This window comes from Scatophagus argus, chromosome 10 (assembly GCF_020382885.2).
Source record: "Scatophagus argus isolate fScaArg1 chromosome 10, fScaArg1.pri, whole genome shotgun sequence".
Classification (NCBI taxonomy): domain Eukaryota; kingdom Metazoa; phylum Chordata; class Actinopteri; family Scatophagidae; genus Scatophagus; species Scatophagus argus.
Genome location: NC_058502.1, coordinates 16,436,021 through 16,455,479, shown reverse-complemented (window position 1 = coordinate 16,455,479; position 19,459 = coordinate 16,436,021). Strand labels below are relative to the sequence as shown.

At 41.8% G+C, this 19,459-nt stretch overlaps 2 protein-coding genes across 6 annotated transcripts in view; both read left to right on the top strand.

Annotated features, from left to right (window-relative positions):
* Positions 1-1,123: 1,123 nt before the first annotated feature.
* Positions 1,124-14,624, top strand: nid1a (nidogen 1a). Its single transcript, XM_046401097.1, has 20 exons — positions 1,124-1,508; positions 3,415-3,717; positions 3,811-4,037; positions 4,123-4,427; positions 4,584-4,724; positions 5,318-5,569; positions 5,869-6,069; positions 6,245-6,478; positions 6,684-6,821; positions 7,342-7,470; positions 8,101-8,244; positions 9,238-9,357; positions 9,862-10,089; positions 10,254-10,426; positions 11,143-11,269; positions 11,388-11,559; positions 12,262-12,419; positions 12,498-12,621; positions 13,289-13,401; positions 14,062-14,624. Exons 1-20 carry the CDS (start codon positions 1,305-1,307, stop codon positions 14,190-14,192), a joined length of 3,624 nt encoding a protein of 1,207 aa, XP_046257053.1. The 5' UTR covers positions 1,124-1,304; the 3' UTR covers positions 14,193-14,624.
* Positions 14,625-17,367: 2,743 nt separating this feature from the next.
* lyst (lysosomal trafficking regulator) overlaps positions 17,368-19,459 on the top strand; it is a 54,802-nt gene continuing 52,710 nt past the window's right edge. For all 5 annotated transcript variants that reach the window (XM_046401330.1, XM_046401329.1, XM_046401327.1 and 2 more), the window contains exon 1: positions 17,368-17,874. In XM_046401330.1, coding sequence (XP_046257286.1) covers positions 17,794-17,874 — 81 coding nt within the window. In that variant the 5' untranslated portion in view covers positions 17,368-17,793. The remainder of the gene's footprint in view (positions 17,875-19,459) is intronic.

The following is a 19,459-nucleotide window of genomic DNA, read 5'->3' as shown; positions in this document are numbered from 1 at the left end:
TTCAGACTGGAAGGGTATAAAAAAAAACAGTGCAACCTAAAATGTGGTGGAGTAAAAAGTCCAATGTTTCCCTCTGAGATCTTGTGGAGCAGAAGTATAATAGAAACAGTGAAGTACAAGTACCCCAAATTTAGAACACTAGGCTATTTAAGTAAATGTATCCTCCTTCACTAGGAAAGAGGATCCATTATCAGTACTTTGAGTTTTGATATCACTTGAGTGGTATTAAATCTTGGCCTGAACAAAAATACTATTCATCATCATGATTGAAGAAGAAGAAGAAGAATTCATGCTTTATCAATCACTGGGAAATTCAATTGTCCGTAGCAAAACTTTGGAGGTCAGTTGTTATTTTCACCTTCAAAATACTATGAAAGTGTTGGCAACAGGCATTTTAGGCTGATGTTAGCACTAAACAGAAGGTCAGAGGTGACTGTGAATCATCAGGAATAATGGGGATCATCAATATCCACATTAAAATGTCATGGCAATGTGGCCAACAGTTGTTCAGACAAGTGGACCAAAGTGTTGGACTGATGACTGAGCATGCGTTATCAGTGCAGAAACAGCTCCAAGTTGAACCATACTACCACCATGCCCCTCATTATCCCAGCTGGAGTGGAGTCTGATAGCCACAGCGGTATGCCTGAAATGATTAGAGCATGGTACAGTGCTCTGTGATATTGTCTTTTATATAATGTTTCAATCAAAGTGACCATGAGGCTCTGTTGCTGGTAACTGGTCCATGCTCTGATGTCTGATGGCCCCTTGGCCTGTGTCCAAATCAGCCACACAGCTTCAGTGTTGTCCCTCCTGAGACACTTGGACCTCCCACACAGTGGCCCCTGTATTTACTGTACTTTATCATCTAAACAGAGGTGACTGCTTTCTACTGCATTGGTAATACTGGAATAATGAGTTGCAAGTCAGATTTTTAATCAAGGGGTATGATGTGAAACTGACCTCAGTGCTCCCTCAGTGGCTGCTTCTGTGTTCAATCAACCCTTATAACTCCTGTCGCTGTTTTCATTTTCCTTATAGGGCCATCGCTACTGATGACCACTTCAGGAATTTGTTTGAGGATCAACATTATAAGTAAAGTATAGGCTACCTCTCATTTCACTCTCCAGTCTGAAGTGGTTTTATGAAAGCAGTTCCCTCTCTCAACTCCGCCCCACATTGGCCAAACTCTGACTGAACTTTCCTCACAGAAGAACTTTCTTCTGTGGAGCCTGTGCGTCACTCTCCACTAACCTGGCTTGGACGGACCACAGGGCTGCTCGTCTGCTCCTGAAACAAGAACAATGGGTTGGCAGGACCAAGTATGGCTCGTCTGTGCGAGTTTTCTCGGATTTGTGGCGTCTGTGCAGAGCATAACGCGGGGAGAGTTTTTTCCTTTCGGTCCAAGCGCAAGAGACCAGTTACTCGAAGCAGGGAATGACCAGACGCACCGACTCGAACTGGACAAGCCAGTGTTGTTTTATGATGGCACTTTCAACAGCATATTTGTAAGTGAACCCACAGCATGGTACACCATCATACTCATTTTAATACAAACGCGGGGGATTTCTCTGTCGGGGTGGACTGTCCATCGATCTTGCGCAATTGCGCATACCCTGGAAACCCCGGACCGTTTCCTTGTAAAGGGGTCAGTCGTTAACATTTCAACCTTAAACAATGCCTGGAAGTTGCAAAATTTATCTGGGGCAGCGTATGACTTTTTCTGTCACACAGGAGTATTTGTAAATATTGATTTACTTATCATATAGGCTGCTGTATCTTGTGGAATGTGTGTGTCCACGCATTCTTACAGCTTCCCCTGAGGTTATCATTTTAGTGTTGACACAAAGACCAGAGCACTTGAAGAACCTAATTTTGCAATGCATCACAAAACCTCTACCAGTGAGTCTGTCACATAACTGTGGGGCTGGTAAGAGAGGCTTATATCAAAATGTTGACATCTTGCCATAAATAACAGATCATGTATACTATAATAGGTTAGCCTGAAGCATAACAAATAGAGACTTCACATGTTTATTATTCGCTGTTCGCAGTTGTCATGTGGTGCTTTTAAACGATTTGGGAAAAGGCAACATTGAGCTGAAAGCAGCACCATTGTAAAAGGACAGACAAACAGCCTTTTATTCACTCTGATTCTTTTTTTCTAAGAAATGTGCTGCATCTCTGTTTTAATTGTGTTGCATATGCTATCGGAGAGTGAGTGTACGTATAAAGTATTTCCCTTGAACTATAGAACCTCAACATTTGTCCAAGCTTCATTCAGGTTTAAAGAAAAGTCAGTCATAAGCTTTACTTGATGTAAAGCAGTAACCGTTGTTTCTGTTTTGAAAAGAATTAAAGCAAATGCCTTCAGTTTATGGTGGGCACATTAATTGATAACTATGTTGAAAGACAAGTTCATCTTTAAACAGTGTTTTAAATTGTCATTAAGGGAACACTTACAAACTCAATCTCAACCAAGGAACAGATCTATTTGTGGAGATGTGCAGAGGAGAAAAGTTGAGGTTAACACATAAGCCTGAGGCTGAAAATAAATATTTAATTCCTTGTTTAAACTCTCAGTCTTGGGGGGAGATTCCTCACTGCTGACTACCTCCATCATTCAACACAAACATATTTCTGTACTGCAGCCGAGACAACCAAAAGGCTTTTGTTTTTCATGGTGAAACAGTCTACGCTGAACTGCCTGTGCCCTGTGGGCAAACAGTCATGCTTTTCGCACCATACATAGATACAGAAAAAACACTCATCTCTAATTGTTAAAAGATTTTAGCGTCTCCTCCTGAGTGTGATTCATATTTCACAATGATATGTTCGCGTAGCCACTAACCCGCCTACCACTAAACTATCCTTAAAGAGATCAGAAGCACTGATCATTTTCCCAGTTCTATCTTCAATTTTGGCAGGAAGTTTCTGTAATGAAGATTAATGCTCAATCCTCAGACTCTCTGAGGCTGCTCATCAGGGGCAAGGACAGGAAACAGTGTCCAGTGGCCAGGAATAGTGTTTTCCCCTGGTCAGGAAGTGAAAGAGGCCCGTGAGCAGAGTGTCTGTGTGTGTATGTGAGTGTTTTTGACATGAGCCCAACATTTCTTTTTTTACAAACCTTCCGTGTGTTCACGTTAAACCTAGAAAGTGTGTAAAATCTGTGTTAAATGGCATTTGCTCATTTGTTGTTTGTTCGTTAGTGCTTTTGAAGGACATGGCAGCTGACTCGGATCATTAGTCTAATGAGTTTGGATTAAAGATCAAAGTGGGTCAGACTGGACTGAGTTTGCCTTTGCTGTGAAACAGTTCTTCATGTGTTGTTATCCTATAAAGAGAGTCATACGGTGTTACATTCATCTCATTTCCTGTTATCCTTATTACACTAACTTGAGCTTCTAATTTCAGATCAACACCAACGGTTTTGTTGCAACAGCAGAGCCAACAAGCGAGTCGACATATCTTGGCCAAATACCCCCAAGATTCGGCATGATTGCAGCTCTGCAAGGAGACCTGGACACAAGTGATGGTGTGGGCAAGGTTTTCTTCCGTCAAGACTCCAGTCCTGATGTTCTACGTCAGGCAGCTGAGCACATCAACAGGGCTTTTCCTGAAGATGATGAAATCAACCCCATCCATGCTGTGGTGATCACCTGGGTCGATGTTGCCACACATGAAAGTCAAAGCAGAGGAGATGGCATTGACAAGAAGGTGAGAATCACATGGTTATTCAAGTGATCTGTGGTGGAACTGATGGAACTGTAAACTGGTTGTTTACAGTCTCTGTAATCTTTTACTACACAGAGAAACACCTTCCAGTTGGTTATTGCATCCTTGGAGACTGCCTCATATGCCATTGTCCTGTATGCAAGGGATGGGATACAGTTTTACTCCACACCTGTAGAAAATAGCAGTGTGACCATGCGTGCTGGCTTCAGTAAGGGTTTGGTTCGTCAATTTTTGTTCTTAAGTCAAGGACCAGACTATGTCACCACCACTGAGGATGAGGCATCCATCAGAGCATTAGCAGAGTAAGTCACCCAATGGCCTGAGCAATGGCCCGTTTGCATAATGTTTCAAGAGCAGTGAATGTAAAAGTCTCTTCTCTCCGTATAGGGAGACCAACTCTGGTCTGAGGGGTGTATGGGTGTACGAGATTGGAACTTCTCCATATTTTACCAACGTGGCTCCAGGTGAGGTCACTGACCTGCCCACTGAGGCTACACCATGGAGAGACCCTGAGGGCCATGACGGGGCCACTGATGCAAGGCGAACTGTGTATACTAATGGACAGCAAGTGGAGTATCCTCCATATGAGTCAGAAGGGCAGCAGATCCAAGTTCACCCAGTTCAGTACCAGCCACATCAGCCTGGGAACCCAGAAGTGGTGGTGGTGGATGACACAGATATAAATGTAGATGGTGAGTTCCAATGACAAAGGCTTCATCTGAGTAGTACTAGTGCAATTCTATTATACTTGGACATAAAATTTTAAAATATTTCCTTATCATTGCTAAAATAAAATACAATATATAATATATATATCATATTGTTACGGTGCTTTTACATATTTTCAGTGTTCTCATACAACCTTGGGACATGTGCAAGCAGTGGAAATAAATGCTCCCAGTTTGCTGACTGCAGGGACTACTCCAGTGGATACTGCTGCCACTGCAGACCTGGCTTCTACGGCAATGGGATACAGTGTGTGGCAGAGGGTAATGTTACATCTCTGCTTTAAGTGGTCACCTTTAATTTTCAAGCAAGATTGAAACTGTGTGTGAAAGTGCTATTGTTTTTACTGCTTCAGAGAAATGGAGAGGAGTGTGGTTGAAATGCATGAAATATGCGTCTGTGGGCCATTTTAAACAGTATTCTGTCAAATCCTGTGAGATCAGAACTAAAGAACTAGTTAGTAGTAGTTTTGGGACTACCTTACCATATAAACCCAGTTTACCTATTGGTAAATCAAGTGAAATTGTAGCTTAGCATAGCTAAAAAAATGATATCTTGCAGTAAATTAGTGTGGCTAGCACTAATGGATAAAAATTTTACAAGACAGTTTTAGCAGTTTAGACTCACTTGCTAGTTTTATTTTTTTTTTACTAGTGTCCTTACACTTAAGACAACACTTCATTGATAAAGTTATTTGGGAAAATCTTTTTAGCAGTTTTGCAGTTTCTTTTCTTGTGTTCACAGTTTTGCCATGAGTGGCCCTTCGCATACAATACTCCTGAAATTATTTAAGCAAATCTATGGGTTGGCTACTCTACTCTGTGACCACATTTGATGGTTTGGTTTGTTTTTGCAGGAAAGCCACAGAGGATGAATGGCAAAATGCACGGAAGAGTATACGTTGGCAACTCTCCTTCTCCAGTGGAGTTCAGCAACAATGATCTCCACTCATATGTTGTGGTAAATGATGGTCGTTCCTATGTGGCCATCAGTGACATCCCTGACACCATTGGGTCCTCACTGCAGCCCTTGTCGGCCCTTGGCGGTGTGATTGGGTGGGCGTTTGCTCTGGAACAGCCTGGCTTCAAGAATGGATTCAGTATTATTGGTGAGGGAAATCTTAACAGCACTAACAATATCTGACAATGTGACACCCAGCAGCCTCTTATGTGATTTTCTTATGGTTCATTTGGTTAGAAAATGACAAAAGTGAAGATTCAGGAAGCCTGCATCCCTGTGCTCCAATGGTGATGCTTCTACAAGCAACTTGCCATACAGCTGCAGTTTTACTCACTCTGTCCAGCTGAATTCCCCTCACATTACCTCAGTTAAAACAGAAGACAGAAAGCCAAAGTTCATCCAGGGTCAGCCTCCTAAATTCAACCTTGTTTTCTCTGTCCTCTGTAGGGGGGGAGTTCACAAGGCAGGCTGAAGTGACCTTTCTGCCGGGGAATGAGAAGCTGACTATCAGGCAGGAGTTCAAAGGCATTGATGAACATGACCACCTGGTGGTGAGCACCAACCTGGAGGGCCGTGTCCCTGAGATCCCTCGTGGCTCCACTGTGCAGATTGACTCATACTCTGAGATCTATCAGTACAGCAACAACTGTAAGATACAACTCAAGCAGAGAATGCCAGTTCTCTGAGTTCTTTCTGCTGTATTTTGCACATGACCAAATCTTTATCCCACAAAAGTCTTTTTCAGCCTTTACAATGATAACTAAGTGCTTATTAAGTCAAACTACAAGCTTCTTGTTTCTTACCTTCCTGTCATTCCTCCCAGTGATCACCTCATCTTCCACTCGGGACTATGTAGTGAGCTTGCCCGATGGCTCCACTGACACCAGGACGTATCAGTGGCGTCAGACCATCACCTTCCAGGGCTGCCAACATGGCGAGTCTTTGAGAGATGTGAAACCGACTCAGATGCTCAACGTGGAACAGGTGTTTGTCATGTATGATGCTAATAATGAACTCATCCGGTTCGCCATGAGCAACAAGATCGGGGATGTCAATGGTGAGATCATGTAGATTATTTTTGTCTTCATGTTTTGGTCTGTGGTCATTTCCTTCCTGGAATACAATATATAACATCCTGACTAGGGACAGATTTACTGAAAGTTAGGCCGTATGTTGAAGGGTAAATAAGTTTTTCTCTTGGAATCACACAAATTAACATTATAGTAGTAACACTGTTTCTATAATAAACCATCAAATACCAGGAGGGCAGCCAGAGGAGAACCCATGTTTCACTGGCAGACACGGTTGTGACACCAATGCTGTGTGTCGACCTGGACAAGGAACTCAGTTCAACTGTGAATGTGCTACTGGCTTCAATGGTGATGGCCGCACATGTTACGGTGAGAATGACAGATGATATAATGCAAAAACTTTTCCACTGTTTGTGGCAATGAGTATTTGTGTAGTAGCCTCGCCACCAAAGTATTTTCTGCTTTCAAGTTAATCAGACAGTCCCCACATCTATTTAAAACCATGATTTAGTTAACCCTGACTCTCAAAATCCTTCCTTCCTGGGGAACTGGGCAATCTTGCCAATTAGAAGAGGGAGTTCCACATGGGAAAGTTCCTTATACTCTCAGACCAGGTCAATTGGTCAAGTGTGGTCCTTATCCCCAGCCGAGACCTCTATATCAACAGCCATTGGCATTCAGGACAGGAAGAGCTTTTCTGCACATAGACTAGAAACAGGAAGGAACTGTTTCAGACAGATGCTATCTTGAATCATTTGCAATCAGTCTAATTAAGGTCTCTGCTCTAATCTTCTGAATGCTGATATTGAGGAACACTGATCTGCCAAATCTTCAGACTTCAGAGCTCCAAACTCAAACTTTGACCTAACGTAGGAATTCTCTTTATCAGACATTGATGAGTGCAGAGAGAGTCCTCAGATCTGTGGCTCCCACGCAATCTGCAACAACCAGCCTGGGACCTTTCGCTGTGAATGTGACGAAGGATATCAGTTCGACAGCGATGGGAGGACCTGCACTGGTAAGTGGTGTTGTATTGCCATGCGCGGTTACATTTTTCAGAAATCTCATCTCGTAGTTGGGATGGACAAGTTAAGACACAAACTGTAATAAAATGCACTGAAATATTATTTAGACCACGGTGAGCAAGACAAAACACATGTATATCTACTAACCAGCCAAGTTGTCTTGTCTTGTCTAACCATAAGGACACACATACTTTGTGTGCGATTGTCTGTGTCTATCCAGCTTGTGGTCAAATAATACTTGCATTATCTGACTTTAGGCTCCTTCAGGATAGATCAGAGTCTTGAAAAATGCATAAAAAAATCGGATTAGGCTGACTTCAGTTTTCCTTTCTGACTTCCCTGCTGTTTGTCACCAGCTGTAAGCCACATATGTAAAAGGAATATTTCACCTTTTCGGAAATATGCTTATCTGCTTTCTGGCCATGGGTTAGATGAGAAGGCTATTCTCTTGTCTGTATGCTAAATATGAACAGCTTGGCTTAGCTTAGTGTGGAGACTGGAAAGGCGTGTTGTCCTGTTTGTTTCCATACCAAAACCAAAGGATAGCTGTCATTTTGGCATCTAACATTTCTTAATTGCTCCATACCAAATTAACTGAATTCCCCTTGTCAATTTTTCCTCAGAGGTTAATCGACCTGTGAACGCCTGTGAAGAAGGCACCCACACTTGCGACATTCCTGAGCGTGCTCAGTGCAGCTACACTGGAGGCTCAGCCTACGTCTGCTCCTGCCTGCCAGGCTTCATAGGAGATGGTACAATCTGCCAAGGTACTGCATAAGGACATTTAATTTATACTTGCTATACGTGCTGAAGAATAATCACAGGAATAAACTGCTAACCAGTCATTAATGATGCACATCATTAATGCACATCATCTAACTTCAAGATCAAGTTAGATGAATCTTATAACTAATTCATTTTTGTTCACTGCTTTGTCATAGCATTAAACTTACAGGACTCCATCAGTGCTTTTGCATATTTAGTTCAAGTAATAATTGTTTATATTTTATATTACTGCCAGACATCCGAACTACTGTGTGTAAATCCAAAGGCTCATCTGTTACTTTGTTTGCTGCCAAAAGGTTTAACATTCACGAGCAACGTTATCAGAGAATCATAGTAAACAACAAGAACCATGTGAAAACTATGTGATTTTCATGAGTTTTTCTCCATTCAAGTGTCAGTGTTGATACACGTACAAGAGTGTTTTCAGAACTGTTAATTGTTATCATATGATGACGATTGAGTTAAACAAACATCTCCTAAAACTAATGTCTGCCTGCGCAGCATCCAAAGTAATTTGACATGTTCTGAAAAGTCAACTAAATGGAAAATAAGCAGGATTTTTCCTTTAACACAAGTAGTTCAGTTTTTGGATCCATTACAGGTTGCAATTGTTAAACCATCTGTTCAGGACTGGAGGAGGTAAGGGTGCTTACATAATACATCTGCAGTGCCTGAACAGTGAAACATTAAAAGCAGATGGACACTTCATGTGTGGAGGTCCTGAGTCAGTGTGTTGTTTTTTTTTTTTTTTTTGGCTGGTCCTCGGCAACACTCATTCATAGTTTCCATTCTTTCCACGCCTTTGCTTGATGTTCTGCACTCTGACAACAGTGTTGGGCAGAGGGTGACCCAGATCACTGTGCAGATCCCTGACCATAAAAGGACAGGACAAACCGGACATGCAGAAAACATTTTAGCTCGTACAGTTGCTGACTCTCTCTGTCCTCTCTCACCCTCTTCTATTCTGCCTGAAGACATAGATGAGTGCCAGACAGGCAGGTGCCATCAGGAGGCTGTGTGCTACAATACCCAGGGATCATTTACCTGCCAATGCAGGCCAGGTTATTATGGTGACGGCTTCTACTGCTCTCAAGGTGAGTATCAGAATGCCATCACTTTCTGACAAGCATACCTAACAGCCTACTTGAGACAGCTGTGTATTGTTAGCAGTTGACATGATTTTATATTAAGTCTGGTTACATATAGTTTGTGCTGCTTGGAGTTTATTTTTGGAATCTGTCGTGGGAGTGTAGACAGTCTGAGTAACAGTTTTCTTTGATTTAGTTGCAGACTTACTAATAGAAAACGGATCATTTTCATTCTCAGCATAGTTTATTCCACCCATTCGGATAAGAGGAGTGTTCGAAAATGAGTTCCTTGCTAGAGTGTATTGATGCCAGCTGGAACCTGTTTTTCATTTTCTACTGGATAGCAAAAGGAATTTAACATGTCTTACAAGAGATGTGGGAGTTTTTGTCTAGCTGAATTTAAAGCAGAAGACAGAAGGAGATATAAGTAAGCGTAGATGAATGAGTTTGTAATGTTGCTGCAGGGTACCTGTGTTCACTCTGGGGCTTATTCTTCTTTGTTTTCTTCAGAGAGGACAAAAACACAATGTGAGACCCACAGAGACACTCTCCTGGGTGTGACGGGGTATGGTCCACGAGGTCCCCGTCCTCCCGTTGGACAGTACATCCCTACATGTGACGAGAACGGTGCCTATGAACCCATGCAGTGCCATGGGAGCACGGGACACTGCTGGTGCGTGGACCGAAACGGACAGGAGATCCCTGGGACTCGCTCTGGGCCTGGCAGTAGACCAATGTGTGAGTAAATCACACGTGTTTAACACTGCACAAGAGACCGCAGTGTCTCTCACAGTGCATTAACAGATCATAAATGCATGACCAGAAAATGATTCCTTTGCTAAAGTGATTAGAGGCTGGCTCCTCCACAAGTCCAGTGATATTTCAGAGTTTATCTCGGGTAGGTATTGACCACGGTGGTGCGCCACAACCTGTCGGACCCACTCCTCGACCCGATGTCCACCCCCTGCCTCCAGGAACACACTTGTTGTTTGCCCAGAGCGGCAGGATAGAGCACATCCCGCTGGAAGGATATGATATGAAAAAGGATGATGCCAAGGCTGTCCTCCACCTCCCTGTAAGTCTCTTCAAATAAACCCATCTTGCTAAGTTCTGTAAGCGGTTTGAGTGGATTTGTGTGAACCATTTTAAATTTATTGTGCTTGTAGATTTTTTTTTTTTTTTTGTGATTTGAACAGCTAACCAGGAATTTTAAATTGATAGTTTAAGATGTCTACAGTCCTTATTTTGGAGAGATTTTAAAAGCTTTTCTGTTGATGAGTCATGTCATAAAATCCTAAATGCTGTTAGGACCTCAGAGGTTCATAACTGTACAATAAGCACTCTTGAGTACAGAAATCTTTCACTGGTAGACATAGAGACATAGTAGATGTCACATTAAGCTACAGTATGTTTGGGTTTCTTGTTGAGCTCAGCAGAAGTTGTTTCCTTGCTGATAATAAGGCTTGCATTTTAGCTCTGCGTTTTTCCCCATCTGCTTCATGCATTCAAAGCCTGCACTTTATTGGAGGCACATGGTGACATTCACACTAATTACTAACATCAGTCTGACATCTTGGGAACTGCAATTTGCATTTCTTGTTACGCTGATTTCCAAACCAGCTGGTCTGAAGTCTGGCTGAGTTGCTCTTGCTCAGTGTGTGGCTCTGTTTGTTTGGATTTACGTCTAGACGTTAATGTCAGAAAACACATCTGCTCCGTGTTTCTGTCTCTGACCACGCTTGTTTGAATAAAGTGCACTTCAAAGATTGTTGTTTGCTGACCCCTCGGCAGGAGAAGGTAATCATCGGAGTGGCCTATGACTGTGTGGAGAAAATGGTCTACTGGACTGAAATCACATCTCCCTCAATCAGCAAGGCCAGCATCCAGGGGGGAGAGCCCATTGCGGTCATTGGATCAGGTAGTGTCACTGTTCACTTCCATCCTTCACTCTACTGGTTCTCTTTTATTTTCACTGTATCAGGAGATTGTTTTCATGAAGCAAAGAAACTGATGTGCAGACTGTAATCTGTCAACAGATTTGCATAGCCCAGAGGGTATCGCCATCGATCACTTGGGCCGGATTTTGTTCTGGACGGACTCTGTGAAGGATCGCATTGAGGTGGCCTCTTTAGATGGGTCTCAGCGTCGCGTCATTGTAGACTCCGACCTTGTCAACCCCCGTGCTATCATCGCCGACCCTCCCAATGGGTGTGTGCTGTTTCACATGAAACTTTTAGTTTGTTTCTTTAACATTTCTTTAACAGCTTAAGAAGCTTTTTTAAGTTCATTTGTTTATAAGTTTATAAGGAGTTTATAAGAATATCCTTATTTGTTTTCTCACACAGAGTTAGATGAGAAGGTCAGTAATACTCTAACATCTGCTTGTTTAATATGCCAGCAGCTGGTTAGCTGGCAGCCTTACAATGACAACAAGATGCCAGAAAGTCACTGTGTCTGACCAGGAAACAGTCCAGCACATAACCCCCACAAAACACTATTTTTGTAAATACCAAACAAACTTGATATAAAATAGTACTTAATGAGTGTTAGAGGTGCTAGTAGATGGATTTTGGCACCTTTGCATGGAGCCAGATCAGCTGTTTCCTCCTGTTTTCAGTCTTTTTATATATATGACAGGTATGTGAGTGGTTGTTCTTCTCATCTAACTCACAACAAGAAAGCAAATAAGAATATGTCCCAAAACCTCAAATTATTCCTTAATTGTTTTGGAAATATCCACCTGAAAAACACAACATGAATTTAATCAAAAATTGTTTATTGTCAGAAGAAGAACATTTAAAATTTGATTTATACTGTGTTGAAGTCTACCTGTAATTTATTATTTTTAATCTGTGTTAAAAACGTGTCCTGTTTGACACTAAACTGACTCCAGACCTGTCCTCATAACAGTAATCTATACTGGGCTGACTGGAACCGTGATGCTCCCAAGATTGAGACCGCTTACATGGATGGATCCAACAGAAGGGTCCTGGTTAAAGACGATCTCAGCCTGCCAAACGGCTTGACCTACGACTCTCAGAGCTCTCTGCTTTGCTGGGCAGATGCAGGTACTTTCAGACAGATGACTCAACTATGAAATTATGTCTGCCTTGTGATCAGCAATAAGTGTAATCCCTTGCTTGCAGGCACTCATAAACTGGAATGCATGCATCCTGCACGGGGTGACCGCAGGAAGGTTATGGAGGGCATCCAGTACCCTTTTGGAATCACATCTTTTGGGAAGAACATCTACTACACTGACTGGCGGAGGTTTGACTTTGTTTTATCTGTTTTATTTTTAAGTCTTGCTTTTTATCCAATTACAGTATATGAACTGTAAGAAAAACGAACCACTTATAGTATCCCAGTCACTACACATCTGAATTTATTGCATCAAAAACATAATGCAGGCTTTAACCATGGTCCACTGTGCCATGTAAGAACCCAGATATGTCAAGGCAGAGGAAGGAGAGGGTAGGTCAGAGGTCAAAAAGCTCTCCACACTTCAAGCATGGGCCCTTGATGTTCCTCCAAACTCGGACACTCCCACTTTGAAGACTGTGGATCTTTCTTCCCACGCGGCTGATTCTGTATGTTAGTCACTGCAAAGAGGCAGGGGGTTGGGGTGTCTATTTGTGTGTGTGGGTTGAGGAAGCATCTTAAAAAGTGGCAGCTGCTTGCAATTTCTCAGTCTCAGCGTCTGTGAGTGACCTGCCCAGGGCCTCCCTCTGATCTTTCCAGGGCTGCAGCTTTGCTTGAGAAGGTTGAAAGGTGGTGGCGGGGGAGGCACACAAACTTTTTCATTTATGGCTAAGAAGACCTACCCTTACCCTTACTCATTCTTGACAGACTTTATACAAAACACAGGAAGGCAGGATGCTAACATTTCTCCAGCTGGGGTAGTCTTGGTTTACTGAACTTTGACTGTTTACAATAGGGATGCTGTGGTTGCTGTGGACCGCTATACCGGTAATGAGTCAGATCAGTTCCAGCCTCAAAAACGGACCAAGCTATATGGAATCGCCACAGCCTATGCCCAGTGTCTCTCAGGTAAGTATGCCAGTTGCGAGGGTGCAACAGGGCCAATATAATCCTCATGTTTGCTCTTGGAAGTCTTTGAAATGTTTTTTTGTCTTTTTTGTATAGCTATCAATTGGTTAGAAAGACCCATTTTTGTCCTTTAGTGTCTGGAGCATCTAGCACTGATGTGAAAGAGAGAGACTAAAGAGAAATTCCTAGAAATAGCTTGACCCTTTTACTTTTGGGGGCTACCTTTCAGTCAGGCCCATTAGCCAGCCCCTTTTCTCTAACTAATAGCCTAGTCTTGTGACCTTTTCTGCCCTCGGTAAAAAATTCTGAGTACACACTGGGAGCAAGAAAAATCGCAGATTCACTCCCCAGCCTGAAAGCAACAGGAGGAATTCTGCAGCTAATATTCATCATGATACTGTGTTGCAGCAGGCCTCATCCTCCCTTCTAGATAAAGCTTCATGCATTATGCAAGTCAGGGAATGTGGAGCCAAGGGAGAGGGGGCCTCCAACATCTGGAGTTTGCTGCGTTTCCTTGAAGTAGGCCTATGTATATATCTGTTGAACAAACAGTGAAGAGACTGTTTCCTGCAGGTTCCTGCGATGGTGGCTTATGATTTATGGAAATAGCCTGGGATGTCCCACATGAATAAGAGTTTGTATGTTTTTTCCTTCCTCCAGGACAAAACTACTGCGCTGTGAACAACGGGGGCTGCACTCACCTCTGTTTAGCAACCCCTGCCGGTCGCTCCTGCAAATGTCCCGACAATGCAGTGGGTGTGGGCTGTGTGGAGAGAGACAGCGGGTACTGAGAGAAGGCGGCTGTGCTCAGAGAGCTGGCACTGTTTGGATGTTTGACCGCTAATTAGGAGCCACTCAGCATTACTAAACTGTAGCTGCTGAAAATGCCACAGAAAACTGAACTTACTGTGCCTTTTATTTCTCAGTGATATGCTTATATACATTTTTACGTTTCCCGTTGCCTTTATCAAATCACAACTGCCTTTAAGAATTGTAAATATAAACACTATTATTTTGTCTTTTTCCTGAGTGCACATAAACTGAGAAAAAAGTTCAAGGGATACATAATTTAATGTGAAATTCATCACAGCGGTGCATGACATCATCTCATGCCAGCTGTGTTACACTGTGGCTTGTTCGGATTAGATAACTGCATGGAAGTGTTGTTGTGGAGTGTGGCCAGAGTCTGTACAATAAACATTAAAATAAACATTTTTCTAACATGTTTGTCTTCTGTGCCTGTGACTTTAGTGTGATAATAGCGACATCGTGTGTTAAAGAGAGTAAATTACAAAGCCTTGTTTAGTGTTGTGCACTAGGTGGAGCCAAAGTACACTTTGCGATTAGGGAATTGCTTGTCACGTAACAGTAACAACAACAAAATGTAGAATATTTAAACGTAAGATCTTTTCATTGGCCTTAAACGCTCCTTCTATAGGAATTTGGGCCCTTAAATCCATCATGAATTTCTTTTAAAATTATACTATTTTTGATCTCCTTTGTTATATAGCCCATATTAACGTGTGATTCATGAATCTTATCATTTTTGTGCAATTTATTAAGTCAAATTTCACTCAACTAACTGACTCAGCCATTTGAAGTGTTGAAGCGTGACACCGAGTGAATTCAACTTTAGAGGACAGCGGAATAATGACAAGAACTATCATCTTGCTAACCCTTAATACTGTATTGGATTAACGTTCTCATGTGGCCTATTTTCAAAACGCAGGGTGTCAATGCGATGTCATCTCTGCTTTGCTTTGGAGGAATCAAACTGCTGCCACCCCCGCAGTCTGTACGCTGCCCCAAACAGGGAGACACTTGCATACGTCAGTGGTGCATTAAAGGGCTCATAATAAACTCGGAATATGGCTGATTTACCGCAATCTTCGACCAACGTGCAACTACATTTTAATTATTGAATAATCTGATGATTGTTGTCCCCTACAAATGTCAGCCAATATCTTAAAGTCCAAAGTGGTGTTATCACATTGTTTGTTTTGTCTAATTAGCACTCCAAAATCTTAAGATTTTAAGTCATCTATTGGACAAATAAACGCAGCAAATGTCACTATTGACAAGAGGACCTGGGAAATAATAAATATGTGAAATTCCGTCTTCACTAATCAAAGTGTATACAGGCTACTCTTAATATTTTGATTAAGATCAATGTATCATTAAGCTAAACAGAGAAACCAAAGAATTAAGCTTGTTTTCCGAATATCCATTAATGTGTGTGTTTGTGCAATATTAAAACATCTCCTGTGACTCCCCAAAATAAGCAAATTGCATATATTGGTTGAAACAGGGATTATCTTGTATTATTCCATGTATTAGCGGATTTACAGAGATTCACAAATGCACCACAGTTCCTGGACATAATGTTTTTATTGATTGGGGAATTAGTCATGTGTTATCCAATGGGAAGCAAAACAGGAGTCAGAGGGCTTGTCACCGGCTATGAGCGGTTATTAGAAGTGCGGCATCCTGACCCTGATATTTGTCTGCGAGGAATATTTTCGCCTGGAATACGCATGCAAACGGATACATAGACATTTACACGAACTCTTTTTTGTTCTGGTTATTTCTCTGTCGAAATGAATCGGGAAATGTAAATGTATAATATCAATGACAATAACTTAACAAATACAACAAAAATCAACGTACTTTTTTGTGGCTAACCGCCAGTACAAGCTATCTTCAGTCCCTCCCTCTGCCGTTGGCCTTCTGGGAGGTTCTACAGGCAAGGAATAGGCGGCATTGTACGTGGTTGTCTTGCAGTCAGTGCTGAGGGCAAAATTACTCAGCGTAGTCTCAGCTGGATGAAGGCTAGCATGTTAGCTGTCTTTAATTCACGGGAAACGACGGTATGTACGAATATATATTTTTCCTGCTTGCAAGTGGATATTATAAGGAAGATGTAGCCATAGCTGGACGTCTGATTATTTTGGTAAAAGCCGTTAAAGATGTTTCTGCTATACAGGTTTGACAGCTGCCATACACCGTACGATGCGAGGCAACAACCAGCAAAAGACCTAAGGTTATGGCTGTTTGCAAAAGAACTAGAATTGCGGAACATGTATTTTGTCAATTACAATAGATTGTAGGACACATGAGGTATAGCGGCTCTGAGGATGATATTGCATTAATGCAAACATTGTGGCTTTCTTCATGCCTTTTGTGGTCAAGTTAGCAAAAACGATAACCACAACCATCGAGGAAAACTTTCAAAATAAAACATGAATCATAAAGTTTTCTGAGAAGCATTTCAGTCACTAACTCGAAGTATAGAATACATACAGTATAAAATGTAAATGAAAAACAATTATGTAATTTAGATTGTAGTACATAGTTAATATCATTCGTATAAATACGTTGCTCTACTTTTTTTTTAAAAAAAGATTTTGACCTAATGTATTTATCCCCAGCGATTAAGTGAATTATCTTCTTTTCAGAATTATCCTATTGCTTAGTTGAATCTCATACTACGAAATATAAAAGAATTGTAGATTGTTTTCAATGGAGAGTTCGATGTATAAATATAAACAATTGTTTTGAATCATGTCAAGATAAATCCTGAATATTTGAGGTGACAGTTGATTTGATGGTTTGTACTTGCATTTCAAATGAATGTGATGTTGTCAGTTTAAAGCAGACAAGATAAATGTGTTGGACAAGTGGATTGGAAAGCACTATAACCCAGCGCTCTTTGGGTCAATCCTCTTAAGAAATTTCGCAGTTCACAGATGGAGGCGGAAATAGCAGTCCTGACCTAACAATTTGAATTATAGAAACATTGCACACAAATGCATATTGCTTGCTTCAGGTAATGTCAGTAATGATCTAGCTATAGTATTTTGTCGAAGCTTCTAGCGAGATTGCTGTCGTGATGACTACGGTACCAAATTATAAGGTTTTATTTTGAAAAGGAAATTCTTTACCGGAAACGAGTTGCTTCAATCTGTGTGAAGATTTGATACAGTAAGTGTGATATACCTAGCTAGCTAGCTGAGTGTATTGGCTTCTGCTTGTTTTGTTTTGGTCAGGTTACAGTGTTTCAGGCTCGTTTGTCCGGAGTTTCGTGTTCAAGTCAGGTCCAAATGCGTCACATAACCTGCCAGTGTCTCTGAGGTCAATTTCGTTTTTGGCAGCAAATTTTGTTTTGCTAACCATTTGACACTTTGTGTGTTTCTGCAGTAGCACCATGTAAAAGTGTCAAAGCAGCGCCGTGAATCATGAATCTGCTAAGACTGACTCGGGAGAACAGTTTGGACTTCGTCCGGGACACTTTCAGAGACATGCAGGATTAGGAAGGAAACCACAAGGAGAATTTTGTCATTCCTGACTTCCTCAACTGCCTGACCGGTGTTGGACCTGGGGGGTGTGTGCGACATGGCCTTTCCACAGCGGACGGAGCTGTCATACGCGTGGGAAAAGTACATGGACTGTAGACTGCAAGGAGCGGATCTGCAGGTAGGCGCTGCTGGCAGACACCGTGAAGGCAAAGGCCGGTGTGATACAGGCTCGGCTCACGGGTCCTCGTCTCAGTGGTGGAGATGCTTAATTTCAGTTTCCAGGACAACATGGCAGTGTTCTAGGAAAACGACTTAAGATGCCAGAAATGTTATTTGTAACTGTATTGAATGCAGTTAGGTATATCGTATTTGTTCTGATCGTGATCAACTGTTGGTTTTAGTCGTGTTAAAGTTTCAAAATTGGTGGTGGGCCGTATTTAAGTCATAAAAAGGTACAATCAAGCACACGTCGGTGTATTAGAGCGAACTCTGTTTCTTGTCTGTTTAGACGAGTAATTTGACCTACCATAATTCATAATATTTCATCGTCCCTGCCTCTGAACAGTTGCAGAGTGATGGAGTCGGAATGAGATTTGCTTGATTCCAAGCTAAGTAAGTTAATTTAATCTAACAATAGCAAACATTGTTCAGAGACATTCTTTTAGTCTGGTCCTTGCTGTTAAAACTGCCCAAAGTGCTTTCCTGTTTTTGCCTTAGCTGGTCCACAGTGAAGGACTATGAGCTGGAAGAGACTGCTGCAAGATGTTGTGTGGCTGCAGAAGATTAGGCCTATACAGTTAAAAAAAAAAGACTTGCTCTAATGCTAATTCTGCTCTAATATATGTTTTAATATGTCAATATATCAAAATCAGAGAATGTTTATTGTGCACAGAACTATATCTAATCTATCTATATCTATCTATATCTTGTATGAGAGGATAACCACAGGATGCACAGTCATTCTGTCACTAAATCAGGAATAAGCAGAAAGGAAATGATTCCTCATGTAGCTTGAGACATTCCTGCAATCTTCTTTAGGACCCTGGAGGTCCTCAGATGCCATTTTTAAAGGTGGGCATTTAACTGACACAAAGCACAAGCAGGACCAGCAGTGAATCACAGCACAGAGGCGGAGGCAGGTGTGAACCTCAGATTGCCTATTATGAGTGTTGCGCAAGTGCGCTTTTGTTCCTGTGTTGGTGTATCAGATGAGTGAGTGGCAGTGTTTCTGAAATCTCTATCAGGCCACTGCAGCTCCTTTCTCCCCCTCCCTCCCACGTTCAGAGAACTAACAGCAGCCTGATCACGAGACTTGGATTAGGATCGGACTGCAGGCTAAGAGTGATCTGCCCTGTGCACGCACACACACACACACAGATACACAGATGAGCTGATTTAGGTCAGTCCATTATTTTTGATTAAAGTGCAAGCTGTTTTTAAAATGGAGATGCAAATACCTTGCATAGTTTTTATAAGTAACGTTGCTGAGAAACTGGGCCTGGGTTTTCTTATTCTTGGAAATGATGACTTTCTTACTTCCTGTATTATCAGTATGTCTATGGTGGTTTGCCATGCTTTGTTGCCTTGTTCTGGCTTGTTCTCAGTTGTCTTAGTAATAGCAGCACTTAGACTGCACCAATCAGACTTTGGCCCTTCTATTTCTGGTAACTTTTTATGTTACATTTTGTTGTGATACGTGTCTTGGGACATGTGTGTTAGCAGACCTTTATTTGTCACCTTTTCCGTGGTCACAGTGAGTGTGT